This window comes from Leucoraja erinacea, chromosome 9, assembly GCF_028641065.1.
Source record: "Leucoraja erinacea ecotype New England chromosome 9, Leri_hhj_1, whole genome shotgun sequence".
Taxonomy (NCBI): Eukaryota; Metazoa; Chordata; class Chondrichthyes; order Rajiformes; family Rajidae; genus Leucoraja; species Leucoraja erinaceus.
This window is the reverse complement of record NC_073385.1, coordinates 57882164-57907443: the sequence shown is the minus strand read 5'-3', so window position 1 is coordinate 57907443 and position 25280 is coordinate 57882164. Positions and strand designations below refer to the sequence as shown.

The 25280-nt window shown below is 41.7% G+C and overlaps 1 protein-coding gene across 3 annotated transcripts in view; it reads left to right on the top strand.

Annotated features, from left to right (window-relative positions):
• mideasb (mitotic deacetylase associated SANT domain protein b) overlaps window positions 1–20492 on the top strand; it is a 58096-nt gene extending 37604 nt beyond the window's left edge. For 2 of the 3 annotated variants that reach the window (XM_055640879.1, XM_055640880.1), the window contains exons 4-13: window positions 1453–1792; window positions 2985–3051; window positions 4174–4316; window positions 6139–6242; window positions 6365–6440; window positions 10439–10527; window positions 11463–11612; window positions 13474–13683; window positions 15096–15295; window positions 17818–20492. In XM_055640879.1, the coding sequence (XP_055496854.1) occupies window positions 1453–1792; window positions 2985–3051; window positions 4174–4316; window positions 6139–6242; window positions 6365–6440; window positions 10439–10527; window positions 11463–11612; window positions 13474–13683; window positions 15096–15295; window positions 17818–17983 (1545 nt within the window). In that variant the 3' untranslated portion in view covers window positions 17984–20492. The remainder of the gene's footprint in view (window positions 1–1452; window positions 1793–2984; window positions 3052–4173; window positions 4317–6138; window positions 6243–6364; window positions 6441–10438; window positions 10528–11462; window positions 11613–13473; window positions 13684–15095; window positions 15296–17817) is intronic. The other variant, XM_055640881.1, reaches the window with a different exon arrangement.
• Window positions 20493–25280: the final 4788 nt, after the last annotated feature.

Below are 25280 nucleotides of genomic sequence, written 5' to 3'. Positions count from 1 at the left end.
AATGCCTTTTAAGTACCTGCCTCAACTACCTCCTCTGGCAGCTTGTTCCAAGTAGCCACCACTCTCTGGTAACCTTCTGGTTCCTATTAAATCATTCCCCTCACACCTTAAACCTATGCCTTCTTGGTTCCTTTACTCTGGGTAAAAGACATTCACTCTCTCTACGATATGATACAATAGAACTTTATTTATCCCAGCAGCGAAATTGATCTGTTGACATAAAAACACAAAATGCATGAAACATGAAATTAAAGTGACGAGTGGACATTGTAGTCATCCAGTCAGGTAGTTGGTGATCCAGGACACCAATTGAGCATCCAACCGCATCTTCGTCAATTTGCTCCCAAGGAGGTGTTAAAAGCACTGGAAAAATAAAAAAAACATGTCTCTCACAATGCTTCCCAGCTTATCCAGCTGAGCAGAGGAATGATGGAGCAGGTGGATCGTTCCCTCATGGTGCAGGTGGATCTATGTCCCTCATCTTATACACCTGTACAAGATCATCCTTCAACCTTCTGAGCTCCACGGAATACATTCCCGGCCTGCCCAACCTCTCCTTTTAGCTTGGGTTCTCTAGTCCGGATAAATCTTCTCTGGTCCTTGTAAATCTTCTCTGCACTCTTTGTGGATTAATACCATTCATCCTTTAGCAGAGTGACCAAAACAGAACACAATACTCGAGACTCACCAATGTCTTGTAGAACCAAAATAAAATCCAAACTTCTATACTTAATACCCTGACTGATGAAAGTCAATGTACCAAAATCCTTCTTGACCGCCCTACCTACCTGTGACACCTGCACTCCTAGATCCCTCTACTCTACAACACTCCCCAGGGCCCTGCCATTCACCATGAAGATCCTGCCCTGGTTTGACTTCCTAAAATGCCACACCTCATCTGTATCTGCATTAAACCCCATTAACTATTCCTTAGCCCACTTGCTACTGATCAAGATCCAGTTGTAATTTTGGATAACCATCTTTGCTATCGACGATACCATGCATATTGTGTCATCTGCAAACGTACTAATCCAAATCATTGACATAAACCACAAACACCAATGGGCCCAGCACTGATCCCTGAAGGTCACCACTAGACATAGTCTGCAGACCAAAAAACAGCTTTTAAATTATCACCCTCTGCATCCTTCCACAAAGCCAATTCTCTATCCAGTCAGCTAGCTCTCCCTAGATCCCATACAATATAATTTTCCAGAGCTGCCTACCATGCTGAACTTTATTAAATACCTTGCTGAAGTCCATATACATAATATCTGTGGCTCTGCCCCAAATCAACCTTTTATTGCTTACTACTTCAAAAAACTCAATCAGATTCTAAAGACATCTCCCACGTACAAAACCATGTGACTATCAGGTAGACAGCCTCTGTCTATCCAAATGCATATGTGCTATATGTAAAATGTCAGGTCTGATTTTCTTTTGTTGTTGCAGGAAGTTGAACGCGCCAGAGGTCAGCTGAACTTGGCGGCCAAATTGAAACGACGCCCCAGGCCGGAGCCCCTCTTCATTCCGCCCAAACCCCTCAACCATGTCTCGGTCATTGCTTACCCTTCTGGTGCCCTCTATCAGAGCAACCTTCGATCGCCCATCAGACTGCCTGAGCACTCCGTGGACAGGAACTTCCAACCACCGCCCTACACTCCCCCGCCCATTCTCAGCCCCATGCGGGAGGGCTCGGGACTTTACTTCAACGCCATCTTGTCAGCTACAACCAATTCGTCCCAACCGGTCACCCCAAAGTCGACGCCTAAATTCTGTTTAAGCCGATCAAGTAAGTTGAGTTAATTTGATTTTTCTCTTTCAGCAGTAAATTGTCTATGTACTAACTACTTCCAAAGTAAAGGCTAGTTCTGATATTTGGCCCTGTGAGAGCTTAAATGGGATTTTTACATCTCATCTGTTTTTTTAAAAAAAAAACAAAAAACAAAATCCCCATCTTGAATAGTTGATACAGTCAAAAGAATTTGCATTTGGACGGCATCTTCATTCTTTTCCATACAATATACCAAGTCCAACGTGGGTAAATTATTGTCTATTTCCCGATCTGTTTTCTCTCTTCTACCACCTTTGAAAACACACACACTTGCAAATGCCTCGAGAACAGTTTATCCGGAGAGTTACAAGCTCAATCATTTAGGGCCCCACAACATTGTTCCCATTGTTCTCTCTCCCTTTTGACTGAATACCTCGTCTTATTTTAGACCTTTCTCCAAACGTATTGAGATTATCAATCTCAACGGAATAATTTCTTATTGTCTCCTGGGAGACTCTCACAACCACTGCTAAAATATGAAGTTCGATGATGTTTTGTTCAAATATTTTCATAGCTTTACAAACAACCTGCATCTTTCAAGGTCTTGAAATGCAGAAAGGAGTACTGTCAAACAGAAGTTTGGTTGAGAAGGAAAGAATAGAATGGAAGAAAGTCACTGAGCCTCTGGCCTGTCACCTCGATCACCTGGCACAGATGTTCAAAATCCTGGCACAAAATCCTGATGCCCCCCCCCCCCCCCATGTGGTTATATAATTCTTAGCATTTAGCTTGCCCAGCGCAAGAAGCCGATACCTTGGTTTAAACAAGCTTCAAAAAGAACATGGCATCCATGGAAAAATTAAACAAAGACAAAGTTCTGAGCAAGAAATACTGAAAAACTGTTGGTGGTATTAAAATAATAATAATGATAAATATGATAATAAAAGAGTATTCACAGGTAATAAAGAGAGAGAGAATTTCTATATTAGAATATTGAAATATTTGTGGATTGTCTCATACGAAAACAGCAAATAAAGCCTCAGTCGCGCTCAATTGCCCCCCTTAAAAATCAAATTGCCCCCCTGTGGGGCGTACGCCCCACGTTGGGAACCACTGGTTTAGAGCATAGCTTGCCCACCCCAGCCATTGGGAGCACAAGGCTTCCAGCACTGATTATGATGTTGGTAATACTTTGTTTTCTGTTTTCTAGACAGTGCTGATACCCCTCCTCCATTCCTGCCCCTCATGAATGAAGTCACTCCTGCAAGCATTGAACCGTGAGTAATAGAAAGGATTCCAACCTGAAATGTTGCCTTTCCATTCCCTCCAGAGATGCTGCCTGACCCACTGATTTACTCAAGCACTTTGTGTAAGATTCCAACATCTGTAGTTCCTGTCTCCATAAAAAAAGGGTATAGGCTTTTATTTTCTACACGAGCCAGGCAGAGTAGCACTGGCAGAGACTGCAGAATAGCACATGTTATCAGCAGGACGGGAAACTTACACAAGCAGCTACAAGCCAGAAGGTGCAGGCTTCCACAAGTCTGCGCTGACTTGTATGCATTGAATTAGATATGTTGAGGTTTGCCTTTGTGGCTCTTTTGAGGTTTAGAGATATAGCACGGAAACGGGCCGTTTCGGCCCACCAAATCCATGCCTACCATCGATCACCCGTTCACACTAATTCAATGTTATTCCCACTTTCTCATTCAATCCCTCACACGAGGGGCAATTTACAGAGGCCAATTAACTTACAAACCTGCATGTCTTTGGAATGTGGGCAGAAGCAAGTGCACCTGGAGGAAACACTTGCAGTCACATGGAGAACTTGCAAACTTCACACAGATAGCACCTGAGGTCAGGATAGAACCCGTTTCTCTGGTACTGTGAGGCAGCAGCTCTACCAGCTGCACCACTGTGCCGCCCAAGATATTACTGCCCATTCATTTCCACCCCTACCGTAGTTGCATACAGACAGTAGAAAAGGGCTGGTGTTTCTTTGGTTTCCTTCCATTTTCAAAAGCCAGCTAAACCTTCCCACCCAAGCATGTGAAAAGATAGCCCTTGAAGGGGGAAAGAAGACAGCATGAATCCACCTCGGGAAAGGTGGGGAGAAGATTGGGAGCTTGGTCAAGACCACTTTGATATTTTAGTTTTCAATATGTACAGATACTCTCTCCAAACTAGTGCCCAATTAAAACCACATTTGGATTTAATAGGTTTCATAGAGAGAAATGATTCTGGTCATTGGAATGTGTGCATGTGGTGAATTCCATTCAGGGGACCACTCCAAGGTTAGAGCTAAGTGGCACAGGGGTTGCGTGGCAGGTAGCATTTGGGTAACACAGGACGGGGAGCACATGGTTGAGACGCAAATAAACTGTCATCGTCCTCCTCAGGCGAATCAACATTGGCACCCAGTTCCAGGCAGAAATACCTCAGCTCCGTGACAAGTCCCTGGCTGCGTTGGATGTCAACCATGCCGATCTGGTATTCAAGCCCTGGGAAAGTCCTAAAAGCTATCGGCTTAACCAACAAATAAGTAAGAATTCTAATTTGTTTTCGAATTTTCTTCAAGAGAAACAGTTTGTTAAATGTCTACATGTTATGATGCTGCTAATCATAGCTGAGTGAAGGTGATTGTCAAACCATTTTGCAGGTTGTATTGCTGCAGAAAATTTTATGAGAGTAATGGATGTTGTATAATTAATCCTGCATTGCCTACATTTTACTGGAGAAGTCATTGTTGTTGTCAGGTGTGTTGAGGGACACAATGTGGTATAAAGTTTAAGGGTAGGCGTTGTCATGTAGGGAAGTGTCGGTGTGAAGTAAACTGCAATGTTTATGAAGAATAAGGAAATGTGTGGATAATAAAATAGGATTACTGTAAATGGGTGGTAAATGGCCAGTGTGGATCTGGTGGACTAAAAGGCCTGTTTCCATGTTGGATCTCTCTGACAAAAGTTTGAGAGTTTTTTGTAAAGAGTCCTTTTCCTAATTAAATGCAGTTTAGTAGAGTGAGTCTGAAAAGGTCCTGATCCGAAATATCGTCTGTCCATTCCCTCCACAGATGCTGCCTGACCCACTGAGTTATTCCAGCACATAGTGCTTTGCTCAAGATTCCAACACCTGCAGCTCCTTGTGTCTCCATTGTGCAGAGTGCTATTTGCTGAGTAGCCTTTGTTTTTTGTAACATAGTCTACTTACTTAGTCCACCTCCAACTTGTTGGCTGATAGAGTAGTATCACTATTCACTGTCAAATACATTATGTATTACTGCAGAAAATGTTACAACCATAACTAGTTTCCCTTTGTCTCACAAAATGGTGCCATAATCTGATGGTTCAGAGCACAAGAAGCTAAAAAACAATTCGGCAAATTCATGGCATAATCTTTTACCTTAGCACCACTCAGCTGCACTGACTTCACATCTTTGATTTCCCCTGCTATCCAGAAAATGGGGTATTTGTGTATTTTGTGTCCAGCAACGATATCTAGCAATCAATAAGTTGGCTAAATGTGATATTGGGATAGATTTATGATACCACGTGATGGTACTGATTTAGATTGATGTTGGATTGATTACACCATTTTTAAATGTCTCAGAGCACTCACATCTCCTACCCCATTTCCTGACCACCCCTTTCTTTTTATTATACATGGTGATCATTGTTGGATGCCAACCTAATTGGTGATGTAAAACCACAAATGTCACTCTGGTAACAAGTTACATTCATCCTAGTACTTGTCAACTTCAAGTGTCTTTCAATCTGGTAGAACCCTTATTTTTTGATCATCTCATCCTCCTCTTCACATGACTCTATTTCCAAGATAACACTTGGGTCTCTAATTAATCTACTCCAGTCTTGCGTGCCTGTGGTGTCAGTGCTCCATTTCCTACTTTAAATCTACCAACTGGATAAAGGTTTTCAGTGACCCATCCACGTACTATTGCAACTTTCTTTCACTCTGCAAAAGCAGAGAGATTGGTAGGTTGGTTGACGCGTGTAAATTTACCCCAGTGTGTAGGTGAGTGGTAGAAATTAGAAGGGTGTGAACATGGGGACAATTAAAATGAATTGGATCAACGTAGGATTAGTGTAAATGGACAGCTGATAATTGGTGCATATTCAGTGGGCCTAAGGGTCCCGCAGGTTTCCCAGCAGTATGACTCTTCCTTCCAATATCTGAGCTGCTGGCTCTTTAGTGCCTGTTAGGTTGGCATCCGACAATGATCACCACGTATAATAAAAATAAAGGGGTGGTCAGGAAATGGGGTAGGAGATGCGAGTGCTCTGAGACATTTAAAAATGGTGTCATTCCTCTCCAAACTAATGCATAGTCTTGTTTGGTTTGCCTTGTAGTGGAGGACCTGATGACTGTGGCCTGCTCCGATATTTTACCAGGTGGAGGTACTAACCAGGAGCTCGTCTTACACTGTCTGCATGAGGCCAAGGGAAATATATTGGTAAGCAAGCAATCCTCTGTTTATTTGTTGACTCCCACCAACAAAGCTATACATGCATACATGTGTGTGTGTGTGTATTTCTATTTGATGTCTTAATTTCTGTTTGTTTATGTCCCTATCAGGCAGCCCTGAACATGCTGCTGATTAAGAGGAATCCACGGGGCAGGAACAAGGCGCTGATCAATTATCACTATGCAGGTAAGTGATTTTTTTTTATTTCCTGGCTCCGACTCACCATTTGTTTACTTTTGCATTCACAGAGAACACCATATGAGACTGGTGACCACACCTAGGACTTGGTGCTCCTAGACTTGGTTAAGGGACAATATTGCCCTTGAAGCAGACAGCGTTGTTGTTGCCTGTCATAGTGAACCTTTGCAACAGTTTGCACCAGTTATAGAGCGGTCAGTAATGTTCAGTGAGTAATAATCTCACTTCAGTCAGAAGGGTCCTACTTGTCAACCATGTTAATGTTGCTTCAGTCGACCTCTGATGAGACATTAAACGTCTGTGGATTTTATTGGCATTGTTCCCAGTGTTCTGACTAATTCTCGCACTGAGCCATCTTCACTAACACAGGTTATTTATGTCATTATTTCATGGTGGGCAGATTAGGTTTCAAGCCTAATAGAGTTTATTGTCATATGTACAAGCACAGTGCAGCGTTCAAGTCAAATGATCCTTAACGAACAGGAAATCTATTTGCAACCTTGGCAAAGCCATCAAGAATGCCAAGTGTAGGTTCCAAACCGATCTGGAGTCTGAATAACCACATGGATGCCTGTTGATTGTGGCAAGGCTAGCATGTTGTAAACGGTTACAAAGTGAACTTTGGTATCGCTGGCAACAACACATCTCTCCCTAAAAGCTGAATCCATTTTATGTTACCTGTGAACAAAAGGTCAGTGGAATTCGGTAATCCATCCTGCCAGCCTTGGGAGCGTCTTCATCCACGATCACTGTCGCACGTGTCAGATCAGCCCTCCTGACATTGGACCCATGGAAAACAATCAACTCCAAACTGAGTTCCTGGCCGTGTCCTCGGGATCTACGTGAACTAGACATCTTTAACCTCTTCCTACCTCTTGATGAGGTTGTACCTGCTCTAAGAAGATCACTATCATCCTGGTGCCTGAGAGAAACAAGGTAGCGTGTTTTAATGACCACCATCCAGTGATGTGCTGCTAGAGTCTCGTCATGGCACACGTTACCTCCAGCTTCCCAGACAACCTTGATCCGCTGCAGTTTGCCTATCACTGCAAAATGTCCCCAGCAGGCATCATTTCCCTGGCCCTACACTCATTGATGGAGCATCTCAATAGCAAGGACACCTACATTAGACTCCTATTTATTGACTGTAGCCCATCAACACCATAATCCCAACCAAATTCCTCTCCATACTGCTGGATGTAGGAGTCAGCACGGCCTCTGTAACTGGACCCTCCACTTCCTAACTCGCACCATAATCAGTGAGGATAGGTGACAACACCTACTTCTGAATACTTCTAAACACCAATGCCCCGTACGGGTGTGTTCTCAGCCCTTTACTATATTCTAATTTGCTCAAGATTGTGCGGCCAAATTCTGCTCCAATTCCATTTACAAGTTTGCAGATGATGCCACTGTTGTGGACCAAATCTCGAACAATGATAAGGCGGAGTACAGGAAGGAGATAGAGAGCTTCGTAACATTGTGTCAAGAGGATAGTCTCTCCATCAATGTCAGCAAGTCAAAGGAGCTCATTATTACTTCAGGAAGCAATGTGATGTACACCAACCAATCAGCATCATGTGGAAATGGGCGATAATTTCAGGTTCCCAGCTGTAAATTTTTAACTCTAACATCGGGAGCCTGGGAGCTCCAAACCGGCGCGGCCTTGTTGGCTTCGGAAGCCGCGGTCCCCAGTTAGGAAGCGGCCGTTCCAGGTGGCCCAGCCGCTGAGAGGATTCTCCCGACGCTGGGTCAACAGCACCCGGCCAGAACGGCCAGGAACATCGGGCCTCCGTAGAGGCAATAGCGGAGGCCTCAATAGGCCTGACTATGGGGAACTGGGGATGGGGACTGGACATTGTGCCTTCCCCCACAGTGGTAACCATTGTGGGCGGATGATTTTTTTTGTGTGTAAGTGAATATGTTAGTCTTGTGTCCAAGATAGCTGTCGAAAGGGAGAGTGTATGCTAGCGCGGTTTAGCTGCCGCTGCTCTCTCTTCACATTGTGTTTTTGATTTTTTGTCTTTGGAGTGAATTCTGTCTTTAATTTGTGTATTGGTGATGTCATTATTTATTTTACTCCGACTATATGTTTTTTCTCTCTTGTTAATTTCTGTAAGGTGTCCTTGAGACTTTGAAAGGCGCCCGCAAATTTATTTTTATTATTATTATTATTAAATATCATTAAATTTTCTTGGACCAACCACATTGAAGCTAAGGCCAAGAAAGCACACCAGTGTCTCTACTTCCTCAGGAGAACAAGGATGTTTGGTATGTCTCCAGTGATTCTTTATCAACTTCAACAGATCCACCATTTAAAGCATCCTATTGGGATGCGTCACTGCTTGATTAGGCAGCAGCTCTGCCCTCGATTACAAGAAATGTCAGAGTTGTAGATGTAGCTTAGTCACATTAACCAGCCATGCCAACCCCTCTTCTCCCCCACCCTATTGACTCCAACTGCCTCATTAAAGCAACCAGCACAATCAAGGACCATTTTCACCCCAGTCATTCCCCTCTTCTCTCATCGAGTAGAAGATACAGAAACTTAATAGTTTCTTCCCCGCTGTTGTCTGATTATTGAATGGTCCTCTCATAAATAAATCCAAACTCTCACTCTTCTTCATTGCAGACTTTACAGTTTTTTCTATCTGTAACTGTAACGCTAAAATGCTGTAACACTATATTCTGCCCTCTAGTATTTTTCTCTTTCCATTACCTGTTATACGCGCATGGCTTGATTGTGTGCCATCACATTAAATTATACTATACACGCGTACCAGGTGTTTCACTATAATCTCAGTACATATAACAATAATATACTAATACAGATAAAGTGAGGAACAAGGACAATGAAAATCTTGCTTGTGTCGGCATCACAGGAATAGAGACTCGGACAAACACAAAATCATAAAATCTACAAGCTAGTGAAAAATAAAAGACTCCAAACAAACAAGATATTAGTGGAAAATGGCATTGGGAACTAGGACCATGGAGGTATTTAGCTTTGGTTGTCATGGGTTTTCTCCTTGCCTGTAACAAAATGCATTAGCAGGTTAAGGTAAAATATCCATCCAAAAACATTTAATGGGACCATGAGCACAACTAAATTTTATACCAAATTATGGCTTATTTTAGGGAGGAGAAAGCAGTAGTGAAGTGTAGTTAAGTTATTCTAGAAGTGTGTAAGTAATCAAAGATTTGACTACCAGTGGTAGTGATTACAGTTGTTATCCAGAGTTGGATGAGTGAGGGTTTTGGGAATGGAGAAGCTGGGTGATTAGAGGACTGGGTGTCTAAGGATGTCCTGAGTGCCTTATTGCTGTGGATTGCATCAGTTGGACTCAGCCTCATATTTGGTGCCCCTGAGCGAAGGAGTGCAGTGGCCAAAGACCAACATTAAGTGTTGATCCCCTGCCAAAGCCTCACTGGAACACAATCAAAGCAGGAATTGTTGCAACTAAGATTGGTAAGGCATGGGCTGCTCTGACCATGTGGTTTGCACATGACATTAGTTTATCTTGGCATCATGTTCGGTACAGGCATTGTATAAATTATACCTAAACTCCACAAGACACTGAATCGGATGTGAGAATCAAAGGTGCAGTCATGAAGGGGTTTCCTTCCTGAGAACTGTATGCAAGCTGATCTCTTTAAATCAGAAACATTACTTTTCTATAGCTTCTCATATCGTAAGTCCCTGCATACGTTATTTTTTTTCATTTCATCAAATATTCACACTAATTCAATGAATAGAATCTACTGTTTCCATTTGATGAATATCATGAAATATTATTTTCTTGGTGGAAAAAAAAGTTAAATTGTCAGAATTTCTTGGGGGGAGGGGAATGTTAGATTTAAGGTAGAATTTGCATAAAGTTTCATAGAATTTCCAAAATACGGCTCTTCTGTAAGTGAGGGAGCCCCTAGATTGAGTAGCCCACAGTACTCGCCAACATGCCTGATTCTCCTTTTATGATCTACAGGCTCAGATAAGTGGACGTCTCGAGAGAAGGTGATGTTTAATAAAGGGCTGGCAGCGCACAAAAAGGATTTCTTCCTTGTTCAGAAGCTGGTAAGACCCGGAGTCATTCATGCTAAAGTGAAAAGTGTTTGTGGTGATCAACGGGAGGAAGTGAAGGTTAAGGGGAAAGTTACTTAAATAACACTTAATGGGGATCTTGGAGAAAATAGCTTTACTGAACAGAGAAGGTTAATGGAGTTAGACACAAAATGCTGAAGTAACTCATCTTTGGAGAAAATGAATAGGTGAAGTTTCGGGACTTTTAAAGATACAACACAGAAACGGGTCCTTCGACCCACCGAGTCCGCACAGACTAGTGATTACCCCGTACACTAGCACACTTACATAGTAAGGCCAATTTACAGGAGCCAATTAACGTACAAACCTGTATGCCTTTGGAGTGTGGGAGGAAACCAGAGCACCTGGAGAAAACCCATGTGGTTACAGGGGTAGTGTGCAAACTCCGTAGAGATAAGCACCGGTAGTCAGGATCAAACCTGGGTCCCTGGCGCTGTAAGGCAGCAACTCTACCACTGTGCCACCCAAGGGTCAAAATCCTTCTTCAGACTGAGAGTCAGTGGAGAGTTACTCCAGCATTTTGTGTGTCTCTTTTGTGTTGGCAACATCTGCAGTTGCTTCCTGCACAGGTTGATGGAGTGTTTAACTGAAATGTTCAGATTTATTACAGTGTCTTCCCATTGGCAGAATGATCAGTGATCAAAAGAAGAACAGCATTATGATAATTAAGAAAAGGCTGAGGTGGAATAAACTATTTTTACTGTGATTTGGAATATATTGCTAGATGGGTTGGAACAAGTAATTTCAATAGAAGCCTTGAAAAGGGTGTTGGATGTATAATTAAAGAAAATACATTTGCACTGCTATGGAAAATGGAAAGAGCAAAAGAGTAGCATTAGCTTTCAAGGAGCTGGCAAGGATGCAATGTGTCATGAAATTCATTGAAATCTTCCCTTCTGTTTTAACAGGTGAAAACAAAGACAGTTGCCCAGTGTGTGGAATTTTACTATACATACAAAAGGCAGGTCAAAATTGGCAAGAATGGAACGTTGATATTTGGTGACACTTCCACCGCTGACAGTAAGATTGTGGCTGAGCCAAGCACAGTTGACAGAAAGGTGATTTCCTATTGCTTCCGAAAGTGCTAGTTTGTGAAAAGGTTTGGAGAAATTTGAGCCATCTAGTTGGGGCATTGTACGCATGACTGGCCTCCATCTTATAGGATAAAAACTTGGGAAATAATTGTTTGATGAAGATAATTGTGACGTGGTGCACTTCACAAAGGTGATTAACGAAACCATGTATTTATTTGGAGATAAGTGGAAATGGGTGGAGGAGTCGTGGGATGATGATGAAAGGAGTGAAACATAAGTTGGCTCTTAAGATATGTTGCATTTCCCTGATTGTCAAACAAATTGAGTTTGTTGTTACTCTTTCTGAAAAAGCAATACCTAGATCCCCCAAATTATGAAAAGTTAAAAAGCAGCTGGATGCAAAAGATCCTGCCCTATTTGGGCGGAAGCAGAATTTCGACCTTCGTCATCTTAGTCAATGTTATTCCTGGTTCAACGCCACAGAACAAGATTACCTGATGGTTATTGCAATTGTATTTATGGGACATGCTTTGAGGAAATTCTCTGCCATGTTTCTTACCTTACAATAGCATTTTTCTTTGGCTACAAGTTGGTTTGGGACATCCAGAGACAGTGGAAAAAGAGCTGTACAAAATGCAATTGTTTTTGAATGGAAAACCCAAAGTAATTAAAATGTTGGACCATACTTTGTTCACGCATTTTTAAATTAAGAGATCCAAAGTAAACATTGCTCCACTGCAGTGCAGACCTAGGTCCACAAAGAAGATCCCAGCCTTTGACCTAGGTCTGGTTTCAGAAAGAGTTGTGAGTCTGTGGAATTCTCTGCCTCGGAGGGCGGTGGAGGCCGGTTCTCCGGATACTTTCAAGAGATAGGGCTCTTAAAGATAATGGAGTCAGGGGATATGGGGAGAAGGCAGGAACAGGGTACTGATTGGAGATGATCAGCGGTGCTGGCTCGAAAGGCTGAATGGCCTACTCTTGCACCTTTTATCATCAGCAAGATCAGCCTTTATTGCCTCTTCTTAATTGTCCTTGAATTGGCACTCTGACAATGTATGGCTGATCTTTGCCTCCTAATCCCATTTTCCTGCCTTCTCCCCATAACCCTTGACACCGTTCTAATCAAGAATTTGTCTACATTTGTGTTAAAAATATCCACTGACGACCTCCACAGCCCACTGTGGCAATGAGTTCCACAGATTAACTACCCTCTGACTAAAGAAATTAATAGTTATTTTGTGGTTAATAGAGGCAATTGCAGAGGTTACCGTCTAGATAGATGGTGGGCAGAGGCCTCAGTCATTCACTTGGCTAGAATTGGGGATGGCGTGTTGTGGAGCTGACCTTGTTGTGGCGGGCAAGAGGGCAAAGACCATGGGAAGGATTTAACAAAAGTGAAAAATTAAAACTAACTTGTTGAAGGACCTTGATCGGATGTAGGTCACATACATTGCTTGATGACCATAATTATTTTCTCATAAAATAGCACCATAATCTGATGGTTCGGGGCACAAGAAACTTTGAAGCAATTCTGCAAAATAATGTGGAACTTATTAGAACAATGGAACAACAGAGTTTTAACTCAACCTTATGGGAATAATTCCAAAGCAAAAAAAAGCTATATTTAAGTAACTTCCATACAAAGTGGGAACGGTGTACAAGAGTGCACTAGGATTGTTAAGACCAGAGGTAACACAGACATGGGTGAATAGCAACATGTAGGTTGAGGCAGTGATGGATTTGGATAACACATTATTACTGTGGTTGAAGTTGTGGTCTTGGTGACAAACTGGATTTCTTGTTGGAGCCAAGATCCTTTTGCATTCCTTCTCAGAAGATCGACAATCTGGAAGTCTTGCTCAGACGGTAACTTTATTTTTGGCAGGATTCACTCCGTCGTAAAACCCGCACCCCTCTTGCACCAACTTCTAAGAATGAGTTGTCCGAGGAGGTGAAAGAGGAGGTTAAAGAGGATGCAGACGAAGATGAGGAAGAGGAAGAGGAAGCTGAGGACGAGGAGGAAGAAGAAGAAGAAGAAGAAGAAGAAGAAAAGGAGGAATACAAACCTGATCACAAGAAATTGATCGTGACTCAGGTAAAGTTGATGGGGAATGAATGGGACCTGGCAGACACAATGGGACCAATGAGTTTATGGAGTTGGAGACCAGAGGCTATCAATTGATTGTAGTTAATCTGTTTTCAATGTGCTGCAGATAATTTAATAAGAGGCCATTTATTAATTGTCCAATTTGGTTTCCATGATTCAGGGAGTGTTGGATTAATTTATTAATTTGAAAATAAAATACTGCAGGAGATGAAAGTCTTAAGTAAAAACACAAAAAGAGAGAGAAACTACAGATGCTGGTTTACAAAAAAGTCACAAAAGTGCTGGAGTAATTCAACAGGTCAGGCAGCATCTGGGAAGAACATGAATAGACATTTTCAGATTGGGACTTCTTTGTCTGGTCTCGACCTGAAATGTTGCCTATCTGTTGCCAGTCTGAGGAAGTTTCTCGACCCGAAACGTTACCCATTCCTTCTCACCAGAGGAGATGCCTGTCCCGCTGAGTTACTCCAGCTTTTTGTGTCTATCTTTGGTTAAACCAACATCTGCAGTTCTTTCCTACACATGTTGGCTATCTATGTTCTCTAGAGATGCTGCCTGAGCTGTAACACTTTGTCTTGTGTTTATCAGTGTTGCCTCTCATGGCCTTCAGCACTTTAGAACTTCAAGCCCAGGAAATCTTAATTGGAAAAGACTACAAGCATAAATGAGTTTGTTGTATAACATAGTTGAATTAATGAATATCGTGGAGCTTAATATCAAATATCCTTCCTGAAACTCCGCTGATCTCATCTGTGTATCTTCCACCTCTATCAAATCCACATTAATCAATCCAGGTTTGTTTTGCAGCCTGCAATTATAAAATGTCAGGTCTTATGTGCAGCTATGTACACCACATTCAAATGTTTGCCTGTGATTATGTGTGAATGTTCAGCTCCAGAAACCCAAGTTCAAAATCCAGGCTGCCTCTCCACAGTAGTAATGAAGCGGTTATATTTTAAAGGGCATTGTTATGGTCCATACCAACTAATCAAACAGGAATAAAGGTTCTGAGTATTGTCTCAGGATGAGAATCATGGAGTTATAGCCCACCATGTCCATGCCAACCTTGTGGTCCAACTGCACTAAACCCATTTGTCTGCATTAGGACTGTGTCCATCACCTTTTACAATGCATTGCTTTGCCCTCTTCTTTTTGACAGAACAAGTACAATCTTAGGCTAATTAATTCCTCAACCAGTCATTATTGCATTGCTCCAAGTGGGAATTTACTCCCAGATTTTCTAAAAGGCAGAAAGCATCCCACAAGAAGGTGTTTGAGGCTCAATTTTGTTTTAACGTTTTTCATTACAACGGTTCCTGAGATTGTGTGAGATGCTTTGTATTTGTGGGGGAGTTGCATCTCTGATCTGTCCTTTCCTGTTCTTTCCCTTTCTCTTGAAGCAGGCCCAGGATGTTCACCTGCGGAAGAATCACGACCCCACGTATCGATGCAACTACAGACCGCGACCTCGACCGCGACCTCCAGCGACTGTGGCTGCTTCACGTACATCGTCTAGGAACGAGCATGCGCAGTTGGGTGACTCAACCAAGCTTGGCAAGCAAGCTCAAGAAAATATCTTCCCTTGCAAGAAGTGTGGGAAGTAAGTGGGAAGCTTATGACTGAAAGACACCATGCCATTTAGTGTCTTGAATCTGACAGGTTTTGTTTTGACTTAATTCGCCGTGTTAGTAATTAATACCTACTTGCATAAATATTGAACTTTGTTTAAAATTTTCTTCCTAATCTAATGTAGAATATTCTCGTTTTTAAGTTTTCCTTTGCAACTATAATATCTCATTTGGGATGTTGCTACAAGTAAATGTTTGCTGTATGCATTCCATGTTTCCCACAAGTAGTGTGCCAAGAAATGTATCCTTTCAATGAGCTGGGGCAAGTGTGATGAGCTGATTCACTTCTTGCTGTACTGATTGCTATTTGTGCAATGTGCCTCAGGCAGACAGCAGCACCATGATCCAGCTTGCTACTTCATTGTTCCAGTACCCTAGGTTCAATACTGTCCTATGGTGCTGTATGTGTGGAGTAAGTTCTTTCTCCCTGTGTATCCCTCCCACATCTCAAAGATGTTCAGGTCAATAAATTAACTGTAAATTCCCCCTTTTACGCAGGTAGCTGGTAGAATTTGGGAGAGTACATGTGGACAAATAATAGGATTAGTGTAATCGTATTGTTGATGGGCAGCGTAGACATGTTGTGTTGAAAGGCCCTGTTTCCATGTAAACTTCTGATCTCTCCGCTCGTTAATGTTGGCCTGTTGCACGTACTACAACTCCCTCTCCCCCCTTTTCCACCCCTCTCCACTCCTACCATATTTTCTGATTCACCTTAGAATTTCCCTTGAAACAATATATGTTTAGATATCCTAGAAGTTGTTTACCATAGCTGTGACTTAAAACTTTTTTTTTGATAATTGGGTACTTTAACTACTCGAATAGCATGGTACACATGCTTTTGTTGTCAGCCAATTAATTGGGTATGGGTATTAACTCAATCATCCAATGGGTTGGGAGAGCTGTGCAACCAAACAAATGGGTCGGATAACAGCTCTGATCAACTCCAACTGGAGGCAGTGAGGGAAACCATAAGACTGTCCAGTCTGTCAACATGTGGAGCGGATGCAGCTATCTCTGGTGAGTGATGTGGCAGACCTCACACAGAGGGTGAGCACCACTGGAAAATTCATGCTAGGCTCCAGTTCCGAGAACCAAGACCGCAATAACAAATCAGTGCTCTACAGGATAGCAGTAGACAATAGGTGCAGGAGTAGGCCATTCAGCCCTTCGAACCATCACCGCCATTCACTGTGATCATGGCTGATCATCCACAATCAATACCCTGTTCCTGCCTTCTCCCCATATCCTTTGACTCCACTATCTTTAAGAGCTCTATCTAACTCTCTCTTGAAAGCATCCAGACAATTGGCCTCCACTGCCTTCTGAGGCAGAGAATTCCACAGATTCACAACTCTGGGTGAGAAAGTTTTTCCTCATCTCCGTTCTAAATGGCCTACCCCTTATTCTTAAACTGTGGCCCCTGGTTCTGGACACTCCCAACATCGGGAACATGTTTCCTGCCTCTAATGTGTCCATTCCCTTAATAATCCTTTGCATCCACTGCTCTAGATGTCAGCAGATCTACATCGGTGAGACCAAGTGGAGGCTGGGCGATCGTTTCGAGCACCTGACCTCCCGGTGGCTCAGCACTTCAACTCCCCCTCCCACTCCGTATCCGACCTCTCTGTCCTGGGTCTCCTCCATGGCCAGAGTGAGCAACATCGGAAATTGGAGGAACAGCACCTCATATTACGCTTGGGGAGTCTGCATCCTGGGGGCATGAACATTGAATTCTCCCAATTTTGTTAGTCCTTGCTGTCTCCTCCCATCCCTCAGCCTTCGGGCTCCTCCTCCTCCTTTTTCCTTTCTTCTCCCCAGCCACCCCCCATCAGTCTGAAGAAGGGTTTCGACCCGAAACGTTGCCCATTTCCTTCGCTCCATAGATGCTGCTGCACCCGCTGAGTTTCTCCAGAATTTTTGTGTACCCTTAATAATCTTATTTGTTTCAATAAGATGCCCTCTCATCCTTCTAAATGTCAGTGTATACAAGCCCAGTCATTACATTCTTTCAACATATGACAGTCCTGCCATCCCGGGAATTAACCTTGTGCACCTACGCTGCACTCCTATTTCCTGATATGACCAGTGCAAGTCCTTCTGACATTGCTTGATACAACGTGGAACTTGTCAATTTGAGTTTTCTCCACCCCCTCCCAGCCACCTCAATCTATCTATTCCTGGCACTAGACGGTGTACTTGTGGTCTCATTTGTGGCTGCAGAGGATGGTTTTGTATCAGTTGTTGAATCTCCACTTGTTAACATGTTCCCAATCTACACTTTTTCTTCAAATAGCCTTCTGAGTCTTATTCTGCAGTTGGGTGTCTTTCGCTCACCATTTTGACCAGTTATTACTTTTACTGCTTTGCCAGTCTAGAACAGTAAATTCTTCCACATATCAGAGTCTATCCACTTCCTTTTATTTCTGAAGTAACAACCTGAATAATCATGCACAGCTTGAGCCTAACATCTGACCCAATCTTTGTGTTCAAGGGTATTCTACAAAGTGAAGAGTCGAAGTGCACACATGAAAAGCCACAGTGTCCAGGAAAAGAAGCAGAGGGAGTTAGAGTTAAAACAACGATGTCTAGATGAAAAAGAGCTGCCAAAGGAGCACGAGGGGTGCAACGATTATTCCTCATATTGCCGGGACATTTAATTTATGCAATGGTGATAAAGCAAAGTATTTCAATTTGACCTTCAAACAGCTGTGGAACCTGAGACATGATCTATGGTCTTATCTGGATACGTCGTTGAATGTCAGCATGGGTGCACTGGACACCATCCCTCTGGGTAATTCAAACTCAATTTTGTGTCTCTCTTGTTCCTGCCTGCAGACTCGTAAATGGAAGGTAGAGACTGCATTTTGTCACCATAGCCAATTTGCTCAAACACGTTGGTCTGAAACGACAATCGACAACTGAGGCCAGAATGTTGGAACAATGTAAAATGTCATAATTCTCTAATTCTGTCTAGCTGATGGAGCAAAACCTATCACTTAGTTTTCTTTTTAAAACAGTTGCCCAACATATTTCTCGCTGAGATTCAAAACATGCTTGGATGCCGTGAAAGTGTTGTACATCAATTGTGTAGGTTGCTAAATATTGTATCACACAGCAGAATTTAAAACATTCAGTATAAAATAATTACAATATTCTGGTTTTGCATCACACCAGGCAGAATGAAGTTGCATGTTGGCACAGTTAGAATTGTAAAGCACAAACATTTGGCTAGTTTATAACTTCATTTATGCAGTTCGACTAATTAGAATTAATGTTCCCAGTAAATGTTCATGTCAAACCGCATCTTGAAATTGAGAGCTGCCTTACTGCTCAGTAAGATGGTTATCAATCTTACTCGTGTGAAACACATTGGGACCTTCCTGTCATTATAATTTATCCCAATTCTTTGGTTAAATAACTTCCATTATATCTAAACACAGCACATTCCAAATCAACACTCCAGTGCCCTTCATGTGAATACTGGGAGCACCTTTGTGAGACACCACATCCTAAATGTTGAAAAGTGCTGTCTGCTTCAGAAACTAGTTACATTATCCATTTCTCCTAAGTCCTCTCCAATCCACTTGTGTCACTATTTTCCCAACCTTAAAGGCACAGCGAGTATTCTGGAAATAATTTCCCTTTGTAAATTTTCCAATCCAGTTTTCCCTCTAAAAAATATGTAAACATTTTCTTCTGTGGCACTTCCACTTGTGTTATCAAGTTCAATGGTGACTTGTTGCATTGTTTTCTTCCTTGTAGCATGGAATAAGGTTATTTGCCCATTAGACCCATGCTTGGAATTGTGCAAATAGGAAACGTTAATTTTGCTGAAGTTCCTGATGCAAACTTTATGTATATTTTTTTAAAAAGACCATGGTATGTTGCCTGCTACACTAAATTGGTACCTGGACCTTCCTTCAGTTTCTATGCAGTCAATTTTTCTTTTTCAAAATTAAGTGGCATGAGAGTTATTTGAAGTGGCAAAGAAATTTCAGGTTATAGCAGTAGAAGTGCAACAAATCATCCTCATTAATACTTCATTTTCCTTCCACAACAAAAGGAATAGGGTAAGGTGGTGGGTTCTGTTATTCACCTGGATAGTCTGCATCAATTTTCTGTGGTATGGTTGTCATTACCAGTTGGATATATATCATGCAGGTTTCATCATTTCAAACTACCTTTTTGTTTTTATCCTTATGTTTTTTTAAGTAAATATGTCAAACCCAAATGGAAGAAATTACATTTTTAAAGGACTTTCTTAAAGTTGCATTCTGCAGTATCTAACAGCAAGAACAAAGTAACTTGTATTTCTTGCCAGTGAGGTCACACTGCTAATATTGCTGATTAAACCCACTGTTACCGATAGTGTCAACCACTTCCTCACTGGTAGGATGTACCCGTGTTTACCAGCTTTCTTTTCACATCGATCTCTAAAGATTAACCTTTAATTTATCATGTGCCCAGGGCAATCTGGAAACGTTGGCAAGCTATGCTTCATTCAGTGATACAATATTTATTATGTAAAACGTAAAATATTGTCTACTGTGGAAATCTGAAACACAAAAACAAAATGTTGGAAGTATTCAGCAGGTCAAGCAAGATATGTGGAGAGAGAAAAAATTGACTTTAAGATAAATACATTTTTAAAGAATAGAACTATATTTAATATTAAAAATAATTTGAATAGGATTATTTTTTAGATTCTAGGGTAAATAGCCACTAAGCTAAACAACCCTATTTTTTTAATATATATATCTTAAATGTGATACTGCAGCTTTTTGCTCATTATGCTATTGTACATACAGCACAAATTTGTATAAATCATTTTAAGCTACGGCTGTGAGCACTGAATTAAACAGCCTATTTTAACATGAGTCTTGTAAATATATTAAAATAGATATTATTTATTCTTACAGTTATTTGGTTTCTGTATACAAACTTTATAAGATTTGTAATGTCATTGATTTTAGCAAGGCTGGCCTGAACATTGTTTTCTGTGAATGGTTTTGTAAATATCTTTTCGACAATCCTTTTGCTCCTTTCCTTTTAAAACTTCAGCTAAGAGTGGGTTAAAAATGCCCTTTGGAATATAATTTTTGTATTAATGACAATGTTATGTGTTACAAAGAAAATCTAAACCATTATTAAACATTGCTGCCTCAACTGGAATTTTCTTATTTAAAGTCTTGGTAAATCTGTCCATGATCAAAAGTAGATAAAAATGAATAATTTAATTGTACCATGTGCCGATTGTTGAGGAAAGAAAACTTCATGGCTCCCAAACAACAATAAGTCAATGATGAGATCGGTTTTACTGTGGGATAAATATGGACCAGGCCATTCCACTGCTTTAAGTTGTGTTTGATCTTTTACATCCACTGAGAGGATAGCTTCATGCAAATGATAGCAGCCCTGGCAGTGTGATACTTGCTCAGAACTGCACTGGAGTGTTGGCCAAGTTTATTATTGAGTGTTAAATCTCTAGACTGGGCCTTGTACCCATGAGTTGCTGATGGGGGTTCATGTGTTTACCATGGGTAGTTGAACCACTCCTCGTTGAGCTTTTGACTAAAGATTGAGGTGGTCATTTGTTCAACAGAGGCACAGTAGAAAGTATCCCTAATCCCACCTCTGCAACGGAATACTGCAGACCTTGATGCGTTTCTAATTTTATATTTTTGTACGAATGACTTGTTTTTTCAGTCTTTTAAATGTCACTGTCTTGTAGAAGTTGTGTGTAATTTATATATAACATGCATAATTAGTTTTGTATGTTGCCTCAGTCTATGTGCTTGTGATACAGGTGCAAACAAGATTTTAATTGTACCTGCACCTCACTGTACTTGTGCATATGACAAACTCAACCTGACTTGATGGTAATGCACCAACGATAGAGGCCTGAATTTTCATCTCAAAAGATATCTTATACTCTGCTGGTAGTGGCCGCAGCAAAAGTATTGGTACCTGATGAGGAAGGAGGACAGAGACTTAAACCAGGTCCGCTGGGATAAGTGGTGGGGGGAGCTGTGCTGACTTACCACTTGGCTTGCCAGTTCCTTAGGCTAATTCAACAATTGAAGGCCAATTACCAGTTGACATTTGTGGAACGCTAAGTTGTTTTTTGTTTTTTTTTAATGCGTACTTAATTTATTTGCTAAAATTATGTTGGAGATGAGGAAAAAGAATTTCAATTCGTCAAGATTAATCTAATTGAGCAACAAAGAATTTGTTCAATTTCTAATTAGCTGGAGAGTCAATATGCCTTTGATTGTTTGGGTAGGATGATTTGAGCCAAGAAGGCAAGTGATGAAAGTACCAAGTACCAGCTGGTGTTGGTCGCCCTGGTTTCTGCTACTTCTGTTTCCACCCCAGAGAAACAAAAGTAACGCAGTGGATAAATTCATCAGTCTGAAGAAGGGTCTCGACCCGAAACGTCACCCATTCCTTCTCTCCAGAGATACTGCCTGACCCACTGAGTTACTCCAGCATTTTGTGTCTACCTTAGATTTAAACCAGCATCTGCAGTTCTTTCCTACACGCAGTGGATAAATTATTGGTCTGGTAACCAGAAGCTTGAGACATTGCCTCTAACCTTACCACAGCAAATGTTTACTAAAGTCACAAAACATGTCCAGGGGCTGTTTGGGCCATTGAGTCTACTCCACCATTCAATTGCGGCTGATCTATCTCCCTCTGAACCCAATTCTGCTGCTTTCTGCAAATGAATCTTTTGGGAATCCTGCAATAGCATTCCCAAGCCTCTTTGCAGCCCCTATTTCTGAAATCTCTCCCCATTTAGAAAATAGAAGTAAAAATATGCCTTCATTGCTACTGCTAAAGTGAAGGACTACACATTTTGCTACGCTGTATTCCATCTGCCACTTATCAGTCCGTTCTCCCAATCTGAACAAGTCCTTCTGCAGACTTCCGGCTTACTCTACACTACCTGGTCCTCCACCTATCTTTGTATCATCCACAAACTTGGCCACAAAGCCATCATGCAAATCATTAATCTACAACATGAAAATAGCAGACCCAACACCGATCCTTGCGGAAGACCACTAGTCACCGGTACCCAACCAGTAAAAGCCCCCTATATTATGCTATGAGAATGCAGGGTGACTTGGGCAGGTTGGGTGACTGGGCAGATGCAGTTTAATGTGGATAAATGTGAGGTTATCCACTTTGGTAGCAAAAACTGGAAGGCAGATTACTATCTAAATGGTGTCAAGTTGGGAAAAGGGGAAGTACAACAGGATCATCAGTCTATGAAAGTAAGCATGCAGGTACAGCAGGCAGTGAAGAAAGCGAATGGCATGTTGGCCTTTATAACAAGCGGAGTTGAGTATAGGAGCAAAGAGGTCCTTCTGCAGTTGGTAGGGCCTTAGTGAGACCACATCTGGAGTATTGTGTGCAGTTTTGGTCCCTTAATTTGAGGAAGGACATTCTTGATATTGAGGGAGTGCAGCGTAGGTTATTTCGTGGGATGGCAGGACTGTCTTGCTGGGAGAATGGAGCGGCTGGGCTTGTATAATCTGGAGTTTAGAAGGATGAGAGGGTATCTTATTGAAACATATAAGATTATTAAGGGTTTGGAAACATGTCCCTGATGTTGGGAGAGTCCAGAACCAGGGGCCACAGTTTAAGAATAAGGGGTAAGCCATTTAGAATGGAGACGAGGAAACACTTTTTCTCACAGAGTTGTGAGTCTGTAATTCTCTGCCTCAGATGGAGGTGGAGGCCGATTCTCTTTCGAGAGAGAGCTAGATAGGGCTCTTAAAGATAGCGGAGTCAGGTGATATGGGGAGTAGGCAGAAACGGGGTACTGATTGGGGATGATCACATTGAATGGCAGTGCTGGCTTGAAGGGCCTACTCCTGCACTTATTGTCTATTCCCACTCTGCCTTCTGCCATTCAGCCAATCCTCCATCAATGCTAGTATCTTCCCTCCAATACCACGAACTCTCATCTTGTTTAACATCCTTGCGTGTGTCACTTTATCAAAGGCCTTCTGAAAATTCAAGTAAACATCTGACCTTAGTAAACAAACAGACTCAGGAATAGTTGCTTTCCGAGAATTATATCTACTATAAATTCAAATTCACACATGCACTGACTACACCGCCCAACATGGACTTCCATCTGTATATATGTATATATGAATGTAGCGCCGCAGAATTTGTGCACCTATTTCCCCCCCCCATCTCCCTTCTGTTTTTTGTTTTTTTCTGTTTCTTGTTTTTTGTGCTAAATTGTATGTATGCACTGAGTACGAGCAGCTTTCAGTTTCACTGTACATGTATAGTGACAATAAATGGCATATCTATCTTTGTTTATTTACTTCCTCAAAGAATGTCAATAGATTTGTCAAGCAGGATCTCCCCTACATCGAACCAATGCTGACTTCAGCCTATAGTATCATGCACTTCTAAGTACTCAGAAATCTCATCCTTAAATGGATTTTAAAATCTTACCAACCACATTAGTTGCTCCTCTTTTGTTTTGCTCCCTTCTTGAATGTTTGCAGAATATACAATTGAAAACAGTAGGCAACATAGACCAGTAAAACAGGAACAGGCACTTCAGCTCCCAAATGGCAAGTTAAACTAAACTCCTGTCTACACGCGATACATAACTAAAAGCCTCTTAAACAATACTATTGTGTTTGCTTTCACCTCCATCGTTGGCAGTGTGTTCCTGGCACACACCACCCTGCATTTGTAATAAAAAAAACTTGCCCCGCATATCCGCTTTAAACTTTTCCCCCACTTACCTTAAAGCTATGGCTTCTTGTCTTTGACATTTCTATCCTGGAAAATATATTCTGACTGTCTGACCTATCCATGCCTCTCATAATTGTATATACCTCCAGCAGGTCTCCCCTCAACCTCTGATGCTCTTGAGAAAACAATCTAGGATTTTCCAACCTCTCCCACTAGTTAACACTCTCTAATCCGGACAGCCCTTCTGCACACTCTGCAAACCCTGCATATCCTAATTGTAATGGGGAGACCAGCACTGGATACAATACTCCATAATACATCCAAATCAAAGTTTTATAAAGTTGCAACATGACTTCCTGACTCTCATATGTAATTCCCCAACTGATGAAAAGAAGCAATATATATGCCGTCTTCATCACTCTGTCTACTTGTGTTGCCACTTTCAGATAACTATGGATTCAGTCAACTAAATAAATCGAGATTAAAAAGATAGCCGTAGTAATGGTTCTCAAGAAAAGGACATTAACATGATGCTGAGATACTCCAGCACTTTATGTCCTATAGTGTAAACCAGCATCTGCAGTTCCTTGTTTCTACATTAGCATCCTTAACTGACCCAGCTTATTTGTGACTCCAGGCCCATTTACTCTTAAATGCCTTCTAGTTTCAGGATAAAATAAAAATTTACAATAAATGCTGTCTCTTTTTTTAGTTTAGAGATACAACGCGGAAACAGGCCTTTCGGCCCACCGAGTTCGCGGCGACCAGCGATCCCTGCACGCTAACACTGTCTTACACACACTAGGGCCAATTTTACACATACACCAAGTCAATTAACCTACAAACCTGCACGTGTTTGGAGTGGGAGGAAAGATCTTGGAGAAAACCCACACAGTGTCACGGGGAGAACATACAAACTCCGTACAGACCCCATCCTTAGGCGGGATCGAACCTGGGTCTCCGTCGCTGCAAGCGCTGTAAGGCAGCAACTCTACCGCTGCGTCAACAATGCCCATATATTAGTTAAACCTAAAACTCAAGTTAACTTAAACCTAAATGCATAACTAATTATAGGGAGATGAATTATGTTGCAGGTTAACAGAGGTGAGGGAATTGGTAGCCAAACTGGCAACAAAGCAGACAAATCCTACACTGGCCCAAATGTGTCAAATTCCACCATATCAGTGTTGCATCTGAAAAAAAAACTACATACATAATGCTTCCTAG